The 21,349-nt window shown below is 43.9% G+C and overlaps 1 protein-coding gene across 1 annotated transcript in view; it reads left to right on the top strand.

Annotated features, from left to right (window-relative positions):
- Positions 1-21,349, top strand: part of map7d2b (MAP7 domain containing 2b) — a gene marked incomplete at both ends in the record, with an annotated part of 61,835 nt that overhangs the window by 402 nt on the left and 40,084 nt on the right. Inside the window, 3 exon segments of the mRNA XM_080751843.1 lie at positions 540-641; positions 6,247-6,398; positions 14,182-14,356. Of these exon segments, the coding sequence (XP_080607969.1) occupies positions 540-641; positions 6,247-6,398; positions 14,182-14,356 (429 nt within the window).

Here is a 21,349-nt window from a genome sequence, read left to right as displayed (position 1 = left end):
AATGCGGGTGCCCAACATTCAACTGTAGTTGTCTCAGATGTAGGCCTACATCAATGTTTAGAGATGACCAAAGAACAAAACTACAGAACAGGCTGCGGTGCCCTGTGTCTGGTCACCATCATCATCATCCACCCATAATGATGTCCTACTGACTTGTGACCCCAGCAGTTGGACTGACAGAACGTGCAAACACTTTAAACCCCCATATGGGTAAAACCGAGTCCCTCAGGGCTCAACACTAGTGTCTTTTCTGTTTTGGGTAATTGGGTTATTGTGTGGGGAAAAGCTTTCTGCTGAAAATAGCACATCCTCAAGCTCACAACGCTGCGATTTTCTGCGAAAGCTTTTCGACCACAATAAGGATGATGGGGTTTAAATGGTGAAAGATGGAGAAACAGTCTTTGGGGTGGGGTGATAAGTCTGCCTGTGTGTGTATGTAATGTGTCTGTGTGTGTGGTGTGCGCGTGCCTGTGTGCGTGCATGCGTGCCTGCTTCTCCAGCCAATGTTAACATGAATAATTTGTGAATTTCCCGTCCAGCCCTGACCACTCCTCCTGTGAGGGCTCTGACCAGCGGGCACAGGTCTCCTTCTGGCCACAGGTCGCCCTCTCGTTCACCCACCACTCCCAGCAGCCCAGCAGGTAAACACATTGCACTGCAGCGTATACCAGAATATGACAAGATAACAGACACCACCGTCTAATAATAGAACCCTGCATTGGGCAAATAATGTCTGTTTGTGTGCACACATTTTGCCTTATGTGCCTTGCTTGTCTCAAGTGTTAGTGAGTGTGTACACTACAGTTTGTGTCACTGAAATGTTGTTGGTGTGTGTGTGTGTGTGTGTGTGTGTGTGTGTGTGTGTGTGTGTGTGTGTGTGTGTGTGTGTGTGTGTGTGTGTGTGTGTGTGTGTGTGTGTGAGTCAGTCACTGAATGGTTGTTGTTGTTGTTGTGTGCGCATTGTGTGTATTTCAGTGCAGGGCTATGAATAAATTAAATTCTACGTTCAGCAATGCTGACAGCACGTAATGCTCCTTTCAAAATGATTCCCTACTGGTAATATTTCATACATCAAGAAAGCGTGTGTGTGTGTGTGTGTGTGTGTGTGTGTGTGTGTGTGTGTGTGTGTGTGTGTGTGTGTGTGTGTGTGTGTGTGTGTGTGTGTGTGTGTGTGTGCGTGCGTGCGTGCGTGCGTGCGTGCGTGCGTGCGTGCGCGTGCGTGCGTTAAAACAAAGGGTATTTATAAAATATGTTTTTACATAGGATCAAAGATTTTATGATCATGATTCACTGAGATCCTGGATGGCTTGGTTCTAGGCTTAACATAATTGTTATAAATATAACAATAATATAACACGGAAGAGATGCAGATTCCCTTGGGCTTCCTACAAACAGTAAAGTCGTATATCCTCTCTGTGTCCTTTGACGATGAGGGGGGAGGGTGTCGTACAATTCATTCTCTATGGAAGTCACATGGTTTCATGCCTCGCCTCTTGGCCAAGAGACAAGTTCAAGTCTCGCCTCTTGGCCAAGAGACAAGTTCAAGTCGCCTCTTGGCCAAGAGACAAGTTCATGTCTCGCCTCTTGGCCAAGAGACAAGAAGATTCAAGCCAAGAGGCTTGGAAGAGACATGAAACCATGTGACTTCCATAGAGAAGGAATTGGACAACACCCTCCCCCCTCATTCTCAAAGGACACAAGAGAGGATCACTCTTTAGTGTGAATGCGGCCTTGGTCCCCCCGATGCATATGTCCCAGAGCCGGTGGAGGCCTTTCTGTGTCCATGTCATGGCTTCTTATCATCAGCTGCCATGTAGGTTTTCTTTGGCAGTCTGTTAGATATCATTTATGATACATAAATGTATGATTCATTTATGAGGCTCATATGACCATAAAGGTTCAATTCTGTGAACTACTGTCTGAACTTACAGTATAGGTCATTGTTACCCTGAGACCATGTTTTGGTTGTACTGTAAGTTCTGGCTAGTGGAAAGTTACCAGGACTCTACGTGTCTCTGTCTTCTTGTTATGATATGGGAACCAATCAGTGAGTCCCACGATCTAACTGTCATATACTGTATTCTTTATATACTGTATGTCTTACCACCATCTTTAGAAGAGAGAATAGAACGCTGCCCCTAGGATCGTATGCTCACTGTTTTGTCTTCTTTGTCTGACTCTCTTCAAATACAACAATTAAGATATAGTCCTTTGGCTGTCTCTGAGTCTTATTTTGGTTATGGATTTATCCGGTTACACCCCGCCACTCCGACATGTCTCCTTTCCGACATGTCTCCATTCCGACACTAACCCTATCTCTAACCCTAACCCTAAACTTAACCTCTATGGAAGTGTCGGCACTCCGACATGTCGGAATGGAGAGCGACACCCGATTTATCCATATCCATATTTATTTAATAATTATTTAATCTAACACAGTCATAGACTGACACCGCTTTCCGCTGACTGAAAACATTTGTGTTTAGTTTAAAACGAGTTCCGCCAGATAGTAGTGACCACCGATGCTCCTTGCGAGCGCAAGGACTTGTGTTTGAATCTAACCCTTGTCTCTCGCCTTGCTTGTCTCTTCTCCTTCTCTCTCTGCCCTTGGTTTCCTGACTCTCTATGCCAGTGGTTCTCAAAGTGGGGTCCGGGGACCCCCAGGGGTCCTTGGAGGGGTTCCAGCAAACTGTCGCAGCGCGGCACTTGTACATCTGCTATTTTTGAACTTTCTTTTTTACACAAATGTTCTCTTCTGGAGATCCCTGGCACAATAAATACATATCCAATATGTGCATACAATCCCATGCAGTGAACTGATATATGGCACTAAACATTTTCAGATGGTGGTCCACGGCCAAATAGATATCAATTTGGGGATCCTTGGCACAAAGAAGTTTGAGAACCAATAACTGCCCTTTGCTAATCTATTGGAATAACACATACAAATGCAGAAAATATATTAAAACAAAACAAACAAAAAAAACTATAATAATCCAAATCTACAAAGTAACTTGTAAATACATTTTGTTAATAAGTGTAGTGGAGTAAAAGTACAATATTTGCCTCTAAGATGTAGTGGAGTAGGAGTAAAAGTACAATATTTGCCTCTGAGATGTAGTGGAGTAGAAGTACAAGTACTTACTTTACTCCAGTAAAGTAAAATTACGTCAAAATTGTACTTAAGTACAGTACTTCCACCACTGCTTACCCTACCTTTAAAAGACCTCCTGTTCAGTCAGGTCAGTGATTCTTACATAACATGTTCTATTGTACTTTTCTACCATGGAGGTCAGTCAGCCAGAGAGAAGATACACACACACACACACACACACACACACACACACACACACACACACACACACACACACACACACACACACACACACACACACACACACACACACACACACACACACACACACACAGGGCATGACTAATACTGACCAGCTGGAGGCGCTGTGTACTGTCCGTCTCTCAGCTGTCACACACACACTCAGGCAGGCAGTGTGCGTGTGCGTGTGAGAGAGAGAGAGCATAATATTACATACGTGTTATTAAGAGTGTGCACTTTGTCATAATATGACGATCATAGACTGTAAAACAAATATGGACAAAGGCAGCTGTGACATCAACGGTCACCCATTGGTTTATACAGGCTCGTTTCGAAGCCACGATTTCAGCTGATTCAAATCCACCAGCTTGGTACTTCCTGACTGGAAGGGTAGGGTCTTCACTCAGTAGAACCAGTAGAAGCCCTAGAAACATACCCTACTTTATCATCCATTCACTTTAAATTTGCAACTGAAAACATAAACATAAATTCATGAATGTGTGTGGGAATGGATGAATGTAATGCACAATCTATGTTGAGCGCCTTGGATAAAAGCACTATATAAACGCACCAATTACCAGTGGTGTAAAGTAACATTTACTCAAGTACTGTACTTAAGTACAATTTTGAGGTATTTGTACTTTACTTGAGTATTTCCAATTTCCAATACTTTTACTTCTACTCCGCTACATCTCGGATCTTTGCTTGTAACGGAGTAGTTCCACATTGCAGTATTGACACTTTTACTTAAATCCCATTTAGAACGGGTACACATTATTGAGTATCATTAAACCCATTTAGGCCTAACCTATAGAATAGGGCTAAATCAGAAATTAGCCTACAAAACAAATATGTTGCTACATACTGTACATGTACTGTAAGCCCCTCCCAAACAGCAAAATGTGTTCCCGGCCTGAATGGGTTAACTAATGGTGCCGCGCTGTGAGCTTGTATAACTGCTATTTTTGAAAAATCGTGAAAATTTGAATTTGGACCCGATTCTATAAGTGTCTTTTGAATCCTTCTAAGACTTTTTGAAAAAAACTGTTTCTATGTCAGCAATCTGGCTATAGCCATCGTCAAAGAAAAGGTCCATTTCACTTAAATGGAGCTCAGTTAGCCTGTTCTTGAGAGATTACTATGTCAGTGGTTCTCAAACCTTTTCATGTGAGGGACCCCCAAAATGATATGTATTTGGCCACAGACCCCCATCTCAAAATATTTAGTTCCGGGGACCAACAGAAGCTAAATTTGAGTTACAAACGTTCGCTTAAAAATGTATATTATATTCAAAGATTTGCACACATTTTCACGACTTTTTCAAAAATAGCAGATCTACAAGCTCGCAGCGCGGCACTCGGTGCTACGCTGTGAGCTTGTATATCTGCTATTTTTCAATAGTTAAAGCATTCAATAATCCTAGGCCTAAATGGCTTTAAAGGGATATTACACTTTCAAAGTCATTTTATCGTCTAATCAGGCTTTTATGAACACCCTGAACAGTTTTTAATTTGCTTGATTCAATATTTAGATATTCGATGTAAATGTTACCAGGCCTGACACGCAGGGCCGGACTTACCATTGGGCTAGGGTGGGCACGCGCCCAGGGGCCTCAGGGGAGGGGGGCCTCAAAAAAAAAAAAAAAAAAAAAAAAAAACTTTTTTTTTTCAAAAAAAAAAAAAAAATGTTTTTGGACCCCAAAAAATGTAGTAGGCATGATCGCAATCGCGAAATTCCATGTTCAACCCCCATACCAACCCCATCTTTCAAGCATGGCAGCCATGTTTGTTTACATTTCAAGAAAACATAATGGCTGCTAGCTCATGAATGCCTGAACGGATTTCCATTCGGATTTTTTTGTTTGAAAGCTGTGAACAGTGTGCACACACGTGGTGCATGATCTAGGCATGGGCGTGCATGATCCGTGCACTATGAATTAAATGGAAGTCTATGGAGAGGGAGGCGGTGTGGAACTTGGAAGCCATTTTTGTGCGGCCAGCCTCTACTGCATGTAGCTGCTCTGAAAGCTTAGTGCAGTCTAAAGCCCGCCCACTCTATGTATCCGGTACTTTCCACACACATAGGCTACACACATGCACGCAAACTCCAATTCTGTATCCGCGTGTGTGTGTGTGTGTGTGTGTGTGTTTCGCTGCATGCTAAATAAATAGTAACGCTATCTGCAGCTCCTTGTTAGACTGTTGTGTGGGGAATAAACACCCGAAATTGATATAAAAAGCACCCAAAAACGGGTAAAACCCCCCAAAAATCGCACCCGCCCTACGGGCGAGTATTTCCCCTTGCCCAGGGGCCTCATGTCATATAAATCCGGGCCTGCTGACACGCCCAGGCCCTCTCCACATACACACCCATTGTAACTTCAAACTCCATTTTAACCGTGATAAATTCATTAAAAACAACCATTATTTTTTCTGGTGACTCAAACTACCCTCCTAATACGTGAGCAGGCCGTGTTTTTTCGATAACTTTTTTTCATTTATTTTTAATAATCCATTTTTGTATTAAATATTTTTCATTTTCCCAAATAATTATTAAAAATTAATGAAAAAAGTTATCGAAAAAACACGGCCTGCTCACGTATTAGGAGGGTAGTATGAGTCAACAGAAAAAACAACGGGTGTTTTTAATGAATCTATCATGGTTAAAATGGAGTTTGAAGTTACAATGGGTGTGTATGTGGAGAGGGCCTGGGCGTGTCGGGCCTGGTAACATTGACATCAAATATCTAAATATTGAATCAAGCAAATTAAAAACTGTTCAGGGTGTTCATAAAAGCCTGATTAGACGATAAAATGACTTTGAAAGTGTAATATCCCTTTAAGTAACAAATGTGAGTACATTTTCCACCACTGTATAAATGAACCAATGACCGTTTACCTTTCACCATGCAGAGCTGCTGCGTGACAAGGAGCGCCGTGCGCAGCAGCAGCTGGAGCGTGCAACCGAGGAGCGCGGGAGGAAGATGTCAGAGCAGAGGAAGAAGGAGGCGCTCCGCCAGCAGAGAGCCGAGGAGAAGAGGAGGCTCGCGCAGGAGGAGGAGAAGGTCAGGGGTCAACGCTGCTAGCTGCTCCCACTCCCACTCCCATCCTCTGTCTGCGTGATATCTAAATGTAACGGCAATGTGGCAAGTCCCGGAAAAGACGCGCTGTGATTGGCCAGGCGTCATTTGAGTGGCAGCCTTGCGAGGCCCCTCCCCTATGGTCGTGCCACTTTTTCTGGCTACACCCCACGGAGGTTAGGTTTAGGGTTAGGGGTAGAGTTGGGCCGTCTAAAAGATAACATGTAGACATAGCGACAATGCGACTCAAAGGGACTGTAGTGCCTTGGACTGCAGCAGGCCAATCACACGCTGCCAGGGTGGGGCTTGCCAGATAGCCGTTACGAAAAAAAATCATGCCCTCTGTCTCACTGCCGTTTCTGTCACTTCCTGTTAAAGTCAGTATTATCATTTCACCCCCCCCCCCCCTCTCTCTCTCTCTCTCTCTCTCTCTCTCTCTCTGTACTTTTACTTACTACTCCACTACATCTCAGAGGCAAATATTGTACTTTTTACTCCACTACTTGTTTGAAAACCTCCGTTGCTAGTTACTTTTTAGATTTAGATTTGTATTACTAAACATACATTAACCACTTAAACAGGGCATGACACGCAAAAGGCTCATTGGTGAGATCACCACCTATTCTGGCACAATGCCATCGTAACGTCACAGCATGACGTCGCAGCTCCATTTATATACTGACCTGACATACCATAGAAGGCAGAGAGATAGAAGCAGATAGAGCTACAACTATAGAAATAGTGAAAGTTGCTAAGATTATTCTCATATAGGCCTAGTCGTATAAAGAACCTTAGTAGCAAAGAGATCCTAGAAGCATATATCTGTAGCTAGAAGACAACTTTCTCTTATCATCATTATTCTGCATGTTCTGCATGCTATTTTTGAGCAGTGCTAACCGCTCCTACATCTGGCTTTGTCTGTATGTACGTATGTCCCGCTCCATCCCACATTGGCCAAGCTTTGCGGGACACTTAGGCATAATGAAACTAAAGATACAGTTCCTAGAGAAACTGTGTGGGCTCGCTGAAAATCCACACACAGTATATTATGGGCAGTACAAAAAGTACACATGAAAATTATGTGGCAACATGCACAGGTGTAGAATATACAGTATAGCATTATACCATTTATATTACAAATGTAAGACAGAATTCATTGATCCATACATCATCGACATAATGTGTAGCTCATGTGGACTAGTTTTAAGTGCCAAACAATGTGGATGGCAGTAATATGAATGGTAAGACAAAATTAATTTCCCATAGTAGGAATTCACTGGGAGACTTTTTCTTTTTTCAAAAATCTCAAAAAGTATAAACATTTGTAACAAAGGAAAACAAAGGAAAGAAAAACAATCAATGATAATGTGTAAAGCTGAACAAGATGAAGTTTGAAAGAAATGTGTAGTTCAAAAACAAAAGACTAGTTTTAGGTGCCAAAAGTGTAATTTGTTTCATGTTAACCATCTGAAATTGAGGATTAAGTGACTATTCACCCCCAGCACCCAAGGCAAGCTTCAGCTTATTCATTATGATGAGCGAGATCACGGCCGAGATCGCGGCCGTACCGGGCGATCGCCGTGTCGCGCACTGCGGACAGTTTTGAAAGCCACATTTAACATTCTCCACTGCACAAACTCCACCCCCGATAGCAAAAAGTGAATGTTTTTTTCTGGTTGGCCAGTCAGGGAGTCTCAGGGACCAATCAGAAGGCTGACAAACGGTCTATTCCCTAATGCTTGCAGTTGTACATGTTGTGTTGTATCTTGTCTGCATTGGATACAGACTTGGTTCAGTTCTGTTCCCGGTTCTGGTTGGTTTCTGTCAGTGGTGGAAAAAAGTACTCAAATGTTTTACTTAAGTAAATGTATCAATACTGCATTGTAGAAATACTCTGTTATAGAAGTCTGGAATTGAAAATGTACTTTAGTAAAAGTACAAAAGTAGTGGCATCAAAATACACTTAAAGTACCATTTCACAAGTTCAAAATGTATAAAAAATGTTTTGAACTTGTTGTATATTTTGAGACGAATTAGACTGAAGATGAGTGCGCGGAGCCATGTATATTTCTAAGTCTTTTCTGGAGAAGAAGTGGTCGAGAAAGACAGGCAAATGGAGGTTCTTCCGTAGATTTATTGAAGAATATGAGTTCCCAGTGTGGAGCCCTCTGGCTCAAGCAGCCTTTCGGCTCGCAAGAGTCGCTCATAATGACAACATTTTAAGACAGCTTTTATACATGTAAAACAGGGTGGTCAGTCTGGTCACCATTTGCTCACTGGAGGTGGGAAACCTCCCAGAGTCAACCTGAATAGATCAAACGTCTTCTTCATCAACATACTACATTGTCTTCAAGCAAGCCTAGTAAGTAAGTTTACCAAACAGTAGGCACTGTTAAACAAAAGAGGTGTATCTCACTGTCTCCATACATTCATTAGCCTACAGTGACATAAGAAATATGAGGTTATTAACAGAGACAGATTCACATCAAAATGCAAGCGTGTAGATCGGCTAGATCTTCAAATGGCCGAATTGTATATAGGGTTGAAGTGGGTAATGTATGTTTTGTAATAATAGGCCTAATCAAAATCCACAAAGTAACTAAAGTTCTCAAATCATTGTAGCGGAGTAAAAGTACAATATTTGCCTCTGATATGTAGTGCAGTAGAAGTAAAAGTATTGCATTTTGGAAATACTCCAGCAAAGTAAAAATACCACAACACTGGACTTAAGTACAGTACTTGAGTAAATGTACTCGGTTACTTTACACCACCGCCGTCTCTGGTCGTTTTCTGTACGGCGCGGCTCATGTGAGGTTTCCTCACCTCAGATGACTCTGCCCACTGCTACCCTCCTCCATCAATCTCTCTCTCTCTCTCTCTCTCTCTCTCTCTCTCTCTCTCTCTCTCTCTCTCTCTCTCTCTCACTCAGAAGATTAGTACATCTCCAGTACATCACATCCCACAAGGCATATATATATATACTATTCTGTTTTCCCTGATGGAACAAAATGATATCTTGAATTAAGATGGCTATGGTTATGCTGCAGTGCAGCAGTAGGCAGGTGTTGAAATTATAAAACTAAAACAGGGTTAGACCTTTAATGTTTGCTCCCCCACATGGTGACGCTGTGGTGTCCCTTTTAATTGTGAATTACTGTGTTGCATATCATTCAGTCTAGGGTTCATATGGGACAATATGAAAATTGCATGTCACGATTATTGTGGCAAAAATAATGGCGATTAGCGATATTATCACGATAATCTAAAATAATGAGTTCACACTCAGGATGCCAGAGGTTTCCATCAATAATGTCGGTTAAATGCCATAATCAAATCCTATGTTATTTACCAGATTTTGGATCTCTCCGTGCACGCTGTTCGCGCCCATCAATCCCGTTCACGTCTTAGACACTCCATGTGTTAATTATTCTTAGAACTTCAAATGCCACTTTTGTTAACACCCAGTATCCCTATTCTGGGGGAGAATGTTCAAGCTCCCCCAGCGCCCCCCAGGCTCACAACGTGTTGCTATTCTGCTATTTATGGCGAAATGATTTGTGTAGATTGAAATAAGAGCGTTACCAAATGTGCTCTTTACCGGTCAGTTTTATCAAGAGGGTTTAAAGGAGTAGTTCACCCCAAAAATGTTTGTTTCCCTATTGATTACTCACGCCAAGGAGACTTGAGTTAATGGATATTTTTAGTTTTTTGTCGCATTCCTAAGACAAAAATGTGATTATAGTCATTTATTTACCCCCATTGATTCCGGATGGGGACCCAAATGCATTCGGGTCCCCATCCGGAAGCAATGCGGGTGCATTTATTGTAATACATTTTTTGTATGTGACAAAAAACTATTGTCTAACTGAAGTCTCCATGGCGTGGGTAATCAATAGACAAAAAGTCATTTTGGGGGTGAACTGCTCCTTTAAGTGGGACTGAATTTGCAACTAAACAAACGCTAATTCATCCTAGTAGTGTCTGATGGAGGAACATTTTACCATAAATTAAAAATCTCTGCGATACGATTATCGTGAGCGTTTCTTTATTATATATTTTTTATCCCATCCCTAACATTCAGCCCCTGTTTGTAATGCTACGTGTTACGCAGTAGATCGAGGGTTAACAAGCCCTCCTTGTAGGGTGACAGGTTGGTGGTCCACTGAGACCCATCTTCGCTCCTGGCTCGCCCATGTGTGTGTTTATTGATGTCCCCCCCCCCCCCTCATACACACACATGCTAATATGCATATCCTGATGACATAATGATTGGTTGGTCTCAAGGGGGCTGTTAGCTGTGCCGGGATGACATCACAGCAAGTGAATCATGTGCCGTTTACTGGAACGGATGCTGCATGAGCGCTGGGTTGGTTTGGAACTCATCTGGTTGTTCTGTTCCGCTGTTTCCCAAACAGTGGGTCGGAACCCATTTGCGGGTCGCAGACGCATTTTTATGAGTCCCTTTTGTTTTTGGCAAAAAAAGGTGAAAAGAAGCAACTTGGACTCCTCATGCATAGAAGGAAGCATGAGGTCAGTCCGTTGTCTCCCCAGGCGCGGCAGAGGGAGAGCAGAGCCCAGGATTACATAGGCAATTGGCACTGGGTGAAAAAATGGGTTACAAAATTGTGGAATAAAAATTATAAAAAAAAAAAAAAAAACTACTTTCATGGTATGGAGAGGGCACTTTTTATAGACGGATAAAAGGGCAGAGGCTCAAGCCCCCTTTGATGTCTACTGTATGTGTGCACGTACCTGCAACGGAAGACAAAGCAAGCCAATACTCTGTGATCAGCCTTCCCTGTTCTGAATCTGGTCCATTGACAATCAATAGATGACTGACTCTGTTGACCACCACTGTAATCAAGCTGTTTTTTTCTTCTTCTGGAGAAATGTATTCCGCATTCTGGCTCATAAATATACCCTTAAAAAGAGAATTGAATGTAAAAGCTAAAATAACGATTTTATGAAGTCCATGAAGTTGCCCAACATTATTATCTCAATGGAATTCAGTGAGGTTTGGGCGAACGTTACACTGGTTTTATTACCTTAGTAATCCTTCTCATAAACCCTTTATGTTTTCAATCACTAGTTTAAAGTCTTTATTAAATCATCATGATATGCGTTCAGTAAATGATGGTCCCATTCATTTTAAAATTAACGATAAAGTAGGGTATGTTTCCAGGCGTTGTACTGGTTCTACTAAGTGAAATAGGCAGGATATTGAAATCGCTGCAAAACTAGGCTTGATTTGCGGTGTGTAGGAACCAATGGCGTCACGCTGTCCATATTTTTAGGGTCTGGTTCTGTTTTTGGCTCCTGGCTGTTGTTAGGGTTCTGTTCTGTGTGCCTCGCGCTGCTGATGTAGGTCTGGCTCACCTTAAGTGACTCTGCTAGTGCTGTTTCAGACTATATCCCTTCTCTCTCTCCCTCTCTCTCTCTCTCTCTCGCCATCGTTTTCCTATTCTCCTCCTCCCCTCCCTGTCTCTCTCATCCTTATTAATTCCACCCCCCCCTCCCATATTGATTCTTCTCAGCCTTCGCCCCTCATCCATCCGTCGGTCCTGCAGTTTCTTTTTTTGCTTCTGCATAGTGCACACCCTCAGTCTCCCCCTACGGCAGTGGTTCTCAAAGTGGGGGACCCCCAGGGATCCTTGTGTGTGTGTGTGTGTGTGTGTGTGTGTGTGTGTGTGTGTGGGGGGGGGGGGGTCCCCAGCTAAAGAAGTAAATATCGCATCGCAATCATTTTAACCACTTTATTCATTCATATGTTTGTTCTGCTATATGCTATTCAAAAATAGCAGCTCTACAAGCTCACATCTTTTTTATTTTTATTTTTTGAACACTCTTACACATGGTCTATCACTGCAAGCTTCTACATCTGCTAAACCTTTTCAGATGGGGGTCCGCGGCCAAATACATATCAATTTGGGGGTCCCTGACATGAAAAAGAACCACTGCTGTACTGTACCTCTCCTCCCCCTTCCCATCGTCAGGGGTATGAGGGGATGGTAATTTGCAACACTTCTCATTTAATCATAAATGTTGTTATTTTATGTCTATTGTTATTGTCTCCAAATCTGAATTATTTTACTGTAGCTGATTAGTCTGATTTCATTATCATCTACATGTGATATGTGTCATAATTTAGACAAGGCTTTTATTGTTATTCAACCATTTATTAACCACTTTCAATGTGGCATCCCTATTTTGGGAACGTCATTATAGACAAACATTTTCAAACATCTTCTCTTTTTGCCACCAAACAAATAGTGAAAATAGTGGATCTACAAGCTCTCAACGCGTCACGCGCTTAAGTGGTAACTTGTATTTTTTTGCCACCCGCTATTTCTTCCTGGGTCAGTGGTGGTCAGTGCAGCCATGCAGGGACAGGAAGTTACAGGAAGGTTAACGCCATCATCACAGGAATACTGTTACACAGAGGAGACAGACAGACAGACAGAAAGACAGACAGACAGACAGACAGACAGACAGACAGACAGACAGACAGACAGACAGACAGACAGACAGGGAGACAGACAGACAGTCAGACAGACAGACAGACAGACAGACAGACAGACAGACAGACAGACAGACAGACAGACAGACAGACAGACAGACAGACAGACAGGGAGACAGGGAGACAGGGAGACAGGTAGAGAACAGATGACAGAACAGAAGGGGGGGGGGGATAGAGAGAGGGACAGGAGATAAACGGGAAGAGAAAATGGCATTTGAGATGAAATCCAATGAAACCCCAGTATCCATGATGCCCCAGCCAGTCAGTCCACCCACCCACACACACACACACACACACACACACACACACACACACACACACACACACACACACACACACACACACACACAGCAAGGATGACGTGTGTGTGTGTGTGTGTGTGTGTGTGTGTGTGTGTGTGTGTGTGTGTGTGTGTGTGTGTGTTACATGTGTGCACCCCCGCACCCCTGCCCCACCTCCCCCCACCTTTCCCCCCATGGTCTGGCTGAGGGCCATTTCAAATAGACTCGGTCATCATCAGAGAGGGAGAGAGAGAGAGAGAGAGAGAGAGAGAGAGAGAGAGAGAGAGAGGAAGAGAGAGAGGGCATGAGGCAGGCAGGGAGATAGACAGCCAGAGGGCGGGGGGAACAATTCAGAGGTAGAAGGAGAGTGAACGAGAAAGAGAGAGAGAGAGAGAGAGACACAGCGAATCAGTGCTATCTAGAGGGAGTGGCAGAGAGAGAGAGCAGAAACCCCTTGTTTTATTCATCATCAGTGAACGAGAGAGAGACAGCAGCGGAGCTCCTGTTAAGCTAAAGGAGAGAGAGAGAGAGAGAGAGAGAGAGAGAGAGAGAGAGAGAGAGAGAGAGAGAGAGAGTATACCAGGCAGACAGAGAGCCAGGGGAGTGGAGCAGAGAGAGAGGAGTGGAGCAGACACCAAGAGAAAGGAAGGAGCAGGGGAGTGGAGCAGACACCAAGAGAAAGGAAGGAGCAGGGGAGTGGTGGAGCAGACACCAAGAGAAAGGAAGGAGCAGGGGAGTGGTGGAGCAGACACCAAGAGAAAGGAAGGGCAAGGACGAGAGAGAGCTGGGCGAGGCAGCATTAGCATTACTGCGGTAGGTCGGTCGGTACGGTCGGTCGGTCGTCACGGTAACCATGCTGCAGCATCAGCAGCAGCATCCGTCGCCGGGTGCGTCGCCGGGCACCCGGCGCCGCAGCGACGGCTCGGTGAGAGAGTGCCTCTTCTTCCCGGTGCTGGAACGCAACGAGCAGGAGAGACTGGAGGCCATGGTGCGCCGGAGAACGGGTGCAACCGGAGGAGGAGCACAGGAGAACATGAGGCGCACCGCGGGAGGAGGAGGAGTGGGGGCAGGGGGGGACCCCCAGGACCCACTGGAGAACAGGCCCAAGCGCTGGACGTGGGGAGGACCCCCCGACGGGATGGAGGGTGAGTACCGCACCGTATATCGGAACCGCTACGCTGTGGATGCGGAGGATGGATTCTTTCTTGTTCTTTTTTGGGCATGTTGTTGTTTGGGTGTTGATGATGATGATGATGATGATGTATGATGATGACGACGATCTGGCTCGTTGATGGTTGAATACGCAACACACCTCTGGTGGGAGATGTGTGTACGTGTGTGTGCGTGTGTGTGTGTGTGTGTGTGTGTGTGTGTGTGTGTGAGCGTGCGTGTGCTGGGGGTTAAGTGTGTTTCTTTCAGGGGCAGGTGGGGGTTGTTGAATGATCACACGGATTGGAGGAGGCGAGGGAGAGAGCAGAGGACATGGGAATTGAAGTGTGTGCGTGTGTGTGTGTGTGTGTGTGCGTGCGTGTGTGTAGGGGGGGAGAGGTGGTAGAGTGGGTAGGTGGGTGTATTATTGGGGCAGCTATAGGGCTGTCACGATTATGACATTTTACATGACGATTAATTGTCACTCAAATAATCGCGATTAACGATTTAATTGTGTTTTTGTCGTTGATAATTACATTTCTGTTTGGCTTTTAGGCTTTGGAGTTACACATGGCAGATATGACACATAACCTAAATATACAAAGAAATTACTGACATATTTGACAACTTTATACTTAAAAAATAACTTTGATAGTGGAAATAGCCGATCTACAAGCTCACAACGCGTCGCATCGGTGACGATTATGAAAAAGAATCGTGATTATGTCAAATAATTGTGACAGCCCTAGGCAGCTAGGAGGGCAGGTGGGCTGGTGGATACATACATACAGCACAGAGGAGATGATCCGTTTTGGGTGGGTGTTGATAGGGGAGATACAGTATTAGAACACGGCTGTGTGTGTGTGTGTGTGTGTGTGTGTGTGTGTGTGTGTGTGTGTGTGTGTGTGTGTGTGTGTGTGTGTGCGTGTGCGTGGGTGTGTGTGCGTCCGTGCGTCCGTCCGTGCGTGCGCGAGAGAGAGGATGACATCGGAGGGATAAGGGTGTGGAGGCTGCATTGCGGGGGGAGAGGGGGGGGGGGGTGACTGGTGTTTTTGTCTTGAAACCCCAACAGACTGGGAGTGGCTGTGTGTCTCCATTAGGCCTATGTATAAATAAATATATGTGTGGACAGTATGTGTGTTTGTGTGTGTGTATATCTTCATGTTTACGTGCAGACGTGCCTCTCTCTAATATACGACATGACACTGCTACTAAGCTAACAACGGCACATACCGTACTGCCATGTACACCGTCGTGTCATGTCATTATATTGTCCTGGTTGAGACTAGAATGAGATAATATACACCGTGTGAGAGTTATATAACGCGACGTGTATTATAAATGTATGTACTGTATATGCCGAAGGCAGCGGCGTTAGCAAAACAGCGTAGCTAGCTCGTCGACGCGCCACAGGTGTGTGCTTGTTGTGTTTGTGTACCGTCTTGTCTGTTCTGGAGGAGGTTGGGGCCGAGGTGATTTGCGTGTGTGTGTGTGTGTTTGTGTGTGTGTGTGTGTGTGTGTGCGTGCGTGCGTGCGTGCGTGCGTGTGTGTGCACTTAGTGAGCAGACGCACGCCTGTTGTTTATTTCAGACAGGGTCCTTTGGGGGTGTTTCCCTTCGGAGCGTGACATAAATAAAGTGTTAACCTTGAAACCAACAGAGAGGCCATGATGCATGTAGGGGATGTTTACTGCGCAGAGAGACACCTACTGGCACTGTGTTTTTTATTTATTATCCATCTTTGCAAAATAGCATAATAAAAACACTACAGGCCTATGTATGGTGTATAGGGGAAAAAAGTGGGGGTGGGGGTAAGGTAAGGTGGGGTGCTCACTTCTCGCCTGTCTATGGGAGAAGTGATAACTACATCCGCCTCTGGCCTCCTGAAAGGTGAATTTTCAGGGCAGTTTTCTCTGTGGTCTGTCTCTGTCTCTCTCTCTCTCTTTCCTCTCATCTCATTCAATTCAATTATGCTTTATTGGCATGACAGGCATTCTTATATTGCCAACACGTTAAAGGACGACTTCACCCATTTTTTCCAACCTATCTTCATATAACTGGTCCTTACTAATGTTCTTGTTTTTTATTCGATTTTTATTAACGTGAGAACAATGGCTTCTATTATAGCAGGCTAACTGTCCAGGAATAGAAAGTCTGCAGTTTCTATTAGCTTGGATTCCCCTTCGGTGGATGATGTCACTGGTGGTGGGTGGGTTTCTGAACTGTCCACAGCCCTCCTCATGAGACACAGACCCATTAGACAGAAATGGAACCATATTATAATGAGCATTAGTGAGGAGCAGTTAGATTAAGATAGGTTGAAAATGGCTGAAAGTGTTAACATTTGTTGTATTATTTTGTTAACACACAGGTGACTAACAGGTCATTTTGACCGATTTTGAGATCGCAAAGTGCAATAACTCTCCCTGTGAAGGTCTCAGAAATTTCCCCTTCCATGACTTTTCCTATAAATGCTCAAGACATATGTTCTCGTTTTTTCCCCCTTCTGAAACGTTTCCTAAGTATGAAATAATATACCATTATACCACTCTGACTGTTAGTTGCGACCGTAGGTCGCATTTACTATCAAAACCTACACCGGCTGTCCGTCCGTCTGTCTGTCACACGTCACACTTTTGCCCTGCTCATATCTCCACAACCATTGCCCCCATCCATGCCAAATTTTGCACACACACTCCTTACCTGCCAAACTACAACCTCCAAGGACCCCCGGAGTTCCAGGGACCCCCAGGTCCCTGGGGGACCCCCAGGTGTAAAAAATGACCAAATGTGCAAAAATGACCACCCCAACGGGGCTGCTCACGGGGAATTCCTGGGGACCACCCACTCCTGGTGCTCCAGAACGGATGCAAAAGTGGTGGCGCCCCCAGTGGAGGACCCCCTCCACTGCAGCTCACATAAAATGCCGTAACTCGGGCTAGGAGCGTCCGGGAGAGCCGGGGCCGGTACCTATTCGTCCACCAAGGCAACGCAGAGACCCCACCCCTCATTTCTCACATGGCCTTCTTCTAGCGCCACCTTCAGGCCGATTTTTAAAACACATTTTTGGACACTGCTCCTACAGTTTTTGCCCTAAAATCACGCAAATCGTTACACAGTATGTCTACACTCATCCCATCAACATGAATCTGTCCCATATAGCGCCACCTTCAGGCCGATTTTGAAAAACACATTTTTGGACACTGCTCCTACAGATTTTGCCCTAAAATCACGAAAATCACCACACAGTATGTCTACACTCATGTCATCAACATGGATCAGGAAGATTTTGGAAAAACACATTTTTGCCCTATTTGTACGGTCGCTTATCTCCCGATTAGGGAGTCTTACTGGTTATTGGTCATAAAGACAGGTCTCACCCATTCCTCCCCCTCCCAGAAGCAAGGAGAGAATTTCACACCTTTTGCGCTCCCCATTTGAGAGGTCAATTGAAATGCTAATTCGCATTTGGAAGATAATAGAACCCCCGCTGGCAGCAGGGGAGGAGGTGTTGCTCTCCTGGGCCAAAAGGGAGAGAATTTACCTGTCAATTTGACTGATAAATGCAGTCAGAGTGGAAGTGATTTCCAGTCACCCGTGTGTTAACAAGAATGCTTGTTACATTCAAAAAATGACTTTGCAGATAAACATGACTTAGGTAAAATTACTGTTTTTCCTTTTTGGCTACAGTAAGTCAAATTTATTATAAGTACATTTACAAAAATCTATGTACAAACCCGCACCTTGACATGAACACAGAGAATACACACATTTATCGATAAACCAAATAATGACCCCCTCTTCTTTCTTCTTAAAATTGGTAAATACAACACACAAGTACTTAGTATTGATACAATTGATTATTTGCATTGCAAAAGGATTCGATACGATTATTTGCAAAATGATACAGAGTCAAACGATACGATATTTTGCTGTTTGCATAACGATATTGTAGATCGTTGCGAATTCAAATCGATTCTTCAATGCAGTTAATGTATCGTTCCACCTCATCGTCAGCCAGCAGGGCCTGCCATGGAACACTGGCTGAACGCCGTGGCTGTGTAGCTCCGTGGAGCATTCATAACGCCATCAATTATTCACAGCGCCACACACACCTCGAAGCCATAGATGTAATTTCTAGCCTGGGTACCAGCTATGCTCAGTGGACTGGTTTTGTCACTTTGCTTCTCAGTCTAGCAAGCCTCCATTTGACTTGTATTTCCGAAACGTCACCTGTTATGTAGGCCAGGTCAGGGCACCCCATAAATATGTTTTTAATCCGAGGCACCCCTACATTATAATTTTCACTCCCAGCACCGTCGTTGTCGTTGTCGGGTGGAAACCTTGTATGTCCAAAACCGTTTGTTTTGTATTTATCATCTATAAAATGTACTAAACTAGTGAAAACAGCAGATCTACAAGCACACAAATGCGAGGCGTTGTGTGCTTGTAGATCGGCTGTTTTCACTAGTTTTGTGCGACGGTCTCGTATGATGAAGCAGGGCTTTGCTTTACCAAAAGACGTACACATTTGAAACTAGGAGATACAAGGTTTCTGCCCGACAGTGACGATATTTTAGTGATTATGTTGCGAGGAAAATGTTGAGATAATAGCCATTTTGGTTAGAACTGACTGAAAATAACTTTGTACTTCAAGTTTAAAATGATACTAAATATTTTCCAAATAAATTCCAAATAAATTCCAAATATTATCAATTTATCTCGCAGCACTCCTGGACTGCCGTCTCGGCGCCCCGTCACCCACTTTGAAAACCCCTGATGTAGGCGACGTTGTTGCTGATTGGTTCCAACAGGAGCCTTGTATTAGAGAGTTCTGACAATGCGGGGTCAGAAACAGCGCCGGTCACGTGGTTCATGTAACTCGAAATGTCACTTTTCGCTCATAGACTCCGATGCATTCTGTAAACTTCCGGTTCGTGCTTTGTCACAATTCGCCAATTAGATGTGTGTGTAGAAGACCTGGCCCCATGAAGTGGACGGAGTTGGCGCGACTCTCCAGTAGAGGGCTCTGGTTCCAACGAATCAGAGTAGTGTTAATGTAGCTGCGTCATCAGCCAGCCAAAACACACTGGTGTGTTGGTCCCGCCCCGCACCACAGACCAATCAGAAGCCGCGAGTGGTTTCCACTCGTTTTATGAGACAGGAGCCTGGCCAGACTGAGAATCGAAGTGACAAAACCAATTCACTGAACGTAGCAGGCTGGTACCCAGGCTATAGAATTTCAGAAAGAAATAGGGGGTCACCATATAGCCCCATTTCTAAAACAGCTAAAATAGTCGATTTACAAGCTCTCAACGCGTGGCCGGGTGAAGCGTTGAGAGCTTGTAGATCAACTATTTTCACCTTGTGTTTTGGGGCGAAAAGAGAGACACATTGAGAAGAGAAAATGTTTGAAAATGTTCGCCCTATATTGACATTCCCAAAATTGGAATGCCACGTTGGTCAGTAAATGAATGGTTGCATTACAATAAAAGGCTTGTCTAAATTATAACTGATGAAATCAGATGAATCTGCTAAAACAATTCAGAGTTGTTGGGGACAATATGCATAAAATAACTGAATTTAAGGTTGAATGGGTTGCAATTCCGGGGGAAAAAAATACTTTCATATATTCTAGATACACCAGAGACCAGACAGAAAATACATAAAAAGTACAAAATACTTGGTCAGTACTTGGTTAAATACTAACCTGGTGACAGTATCCTGGTAAGTATTTCACAGTATTTTACATGACGATTAATTGTCACTCAAATAATTGTGATTAACGATTTAATTGTGTTTTCATCATTGATAATTACATTTCTGTTTGGGCCTTTAGGCTTTGTAGTTGCACATGGCAGATATGACACATATAGGCCTAACCTAAATATACAAAGAAATGACTGACATATTTGACAACTTTATACTTAAAAAAAAGAGCATTGATAGTGGAAATAGCCGATCTACAAGCTCATAACGTATGTTGTGAGCTTGTAGCTCTACTATTTTCACTACTTTTGAAAGTGTTTGAAAATATATGAACATTTTCCAACATGGAAACGGTTATGATGATTACGTCAAAATAATTGACGATTATACGATTATGTGATCATTGTGACAGGCCTACTGCCCTGGGTTACTGTAGCTGCTGAGTGTCCCTGGCCCTTCCAGGCCCGGGTCGTGGGGGGGGGGGGGGGGGGGGGGGGGATCTGGAGGTTGGACATGAACCGCTGGTCTGAGATCAGTGTCAGAGATAATGCTCACTGCAGCAGAAACCCAGCCAGAGCAGCAGCTCAACTTACAGTGTTGTTGCGATGGAGGGGACAGTGTTGCATTAAACTAAAGGACAGAGGGTGGCTGTGTGTGTGTGTGTGTGTGTGTGTGTGTGTGTGTGTGTGTGTGTGTGTGTGTGTGTGTGTGTGTGTGTGTGTGTGTGTGTGTGTGTGTGCGTGTGTGTGCGTGTGCGTGTGTGTGACTGTTAATTTTGACAGCAATTTTGTACTTAGTTTTAGTCATAGTATTTTGAATAACATTTCATTTAGTTTTATTCAAATTTTAGTCACCTGAAAAGTATCAGTTTAAGCCGATCTACAAGCTCACAACGCGCCGCGTTGTTATATTGTGTTATACTGCTCAATATATGAAGTGCTACCATTTAGTCTTTTAGTCATCAAGCTTAGTTTTTATGTCGTTTTCATCAGTGAAAAACAGGCAGTTGACGATCCTTTTTCTTCATAGTTTTAGTCGACGAAACCCATTCAGAACGGGTACACATTATTGTGTATCATTATTTTATGCTTTAACTATTGAAAATCGTGAATAGTTTCAATAGTTAAAGCATTCAATAATTCTAGGGCCTAAATGGGCCTAAAATGGGTTAACACTGGCGCGTGAGTGAGTCTGTATGTGTGTGTGTGTGTGTGTGTGTGTGTGTGTGTGTGTGTGTGTGTGTGTGTGTGTGTGTGTGTGTGTGTGTTCGCATGCACACGA

This window comes from Nannobrachium achirus, assembly GCF_963921795.1.
Source record: "Nannobrachium achirus genome assembly, chromosome: 21".
Classification (NCBI taxonomy): domain Eukaryota; kingdom Metazoa; phylum Chordata; class Actinopteri; order Myctophiformes; family Myctophidae; genus Nannobrachium; species Nannobrachium achirus.
This window is presented reverse-complemented; position numbering and strand designations above follow the sequence as displayed.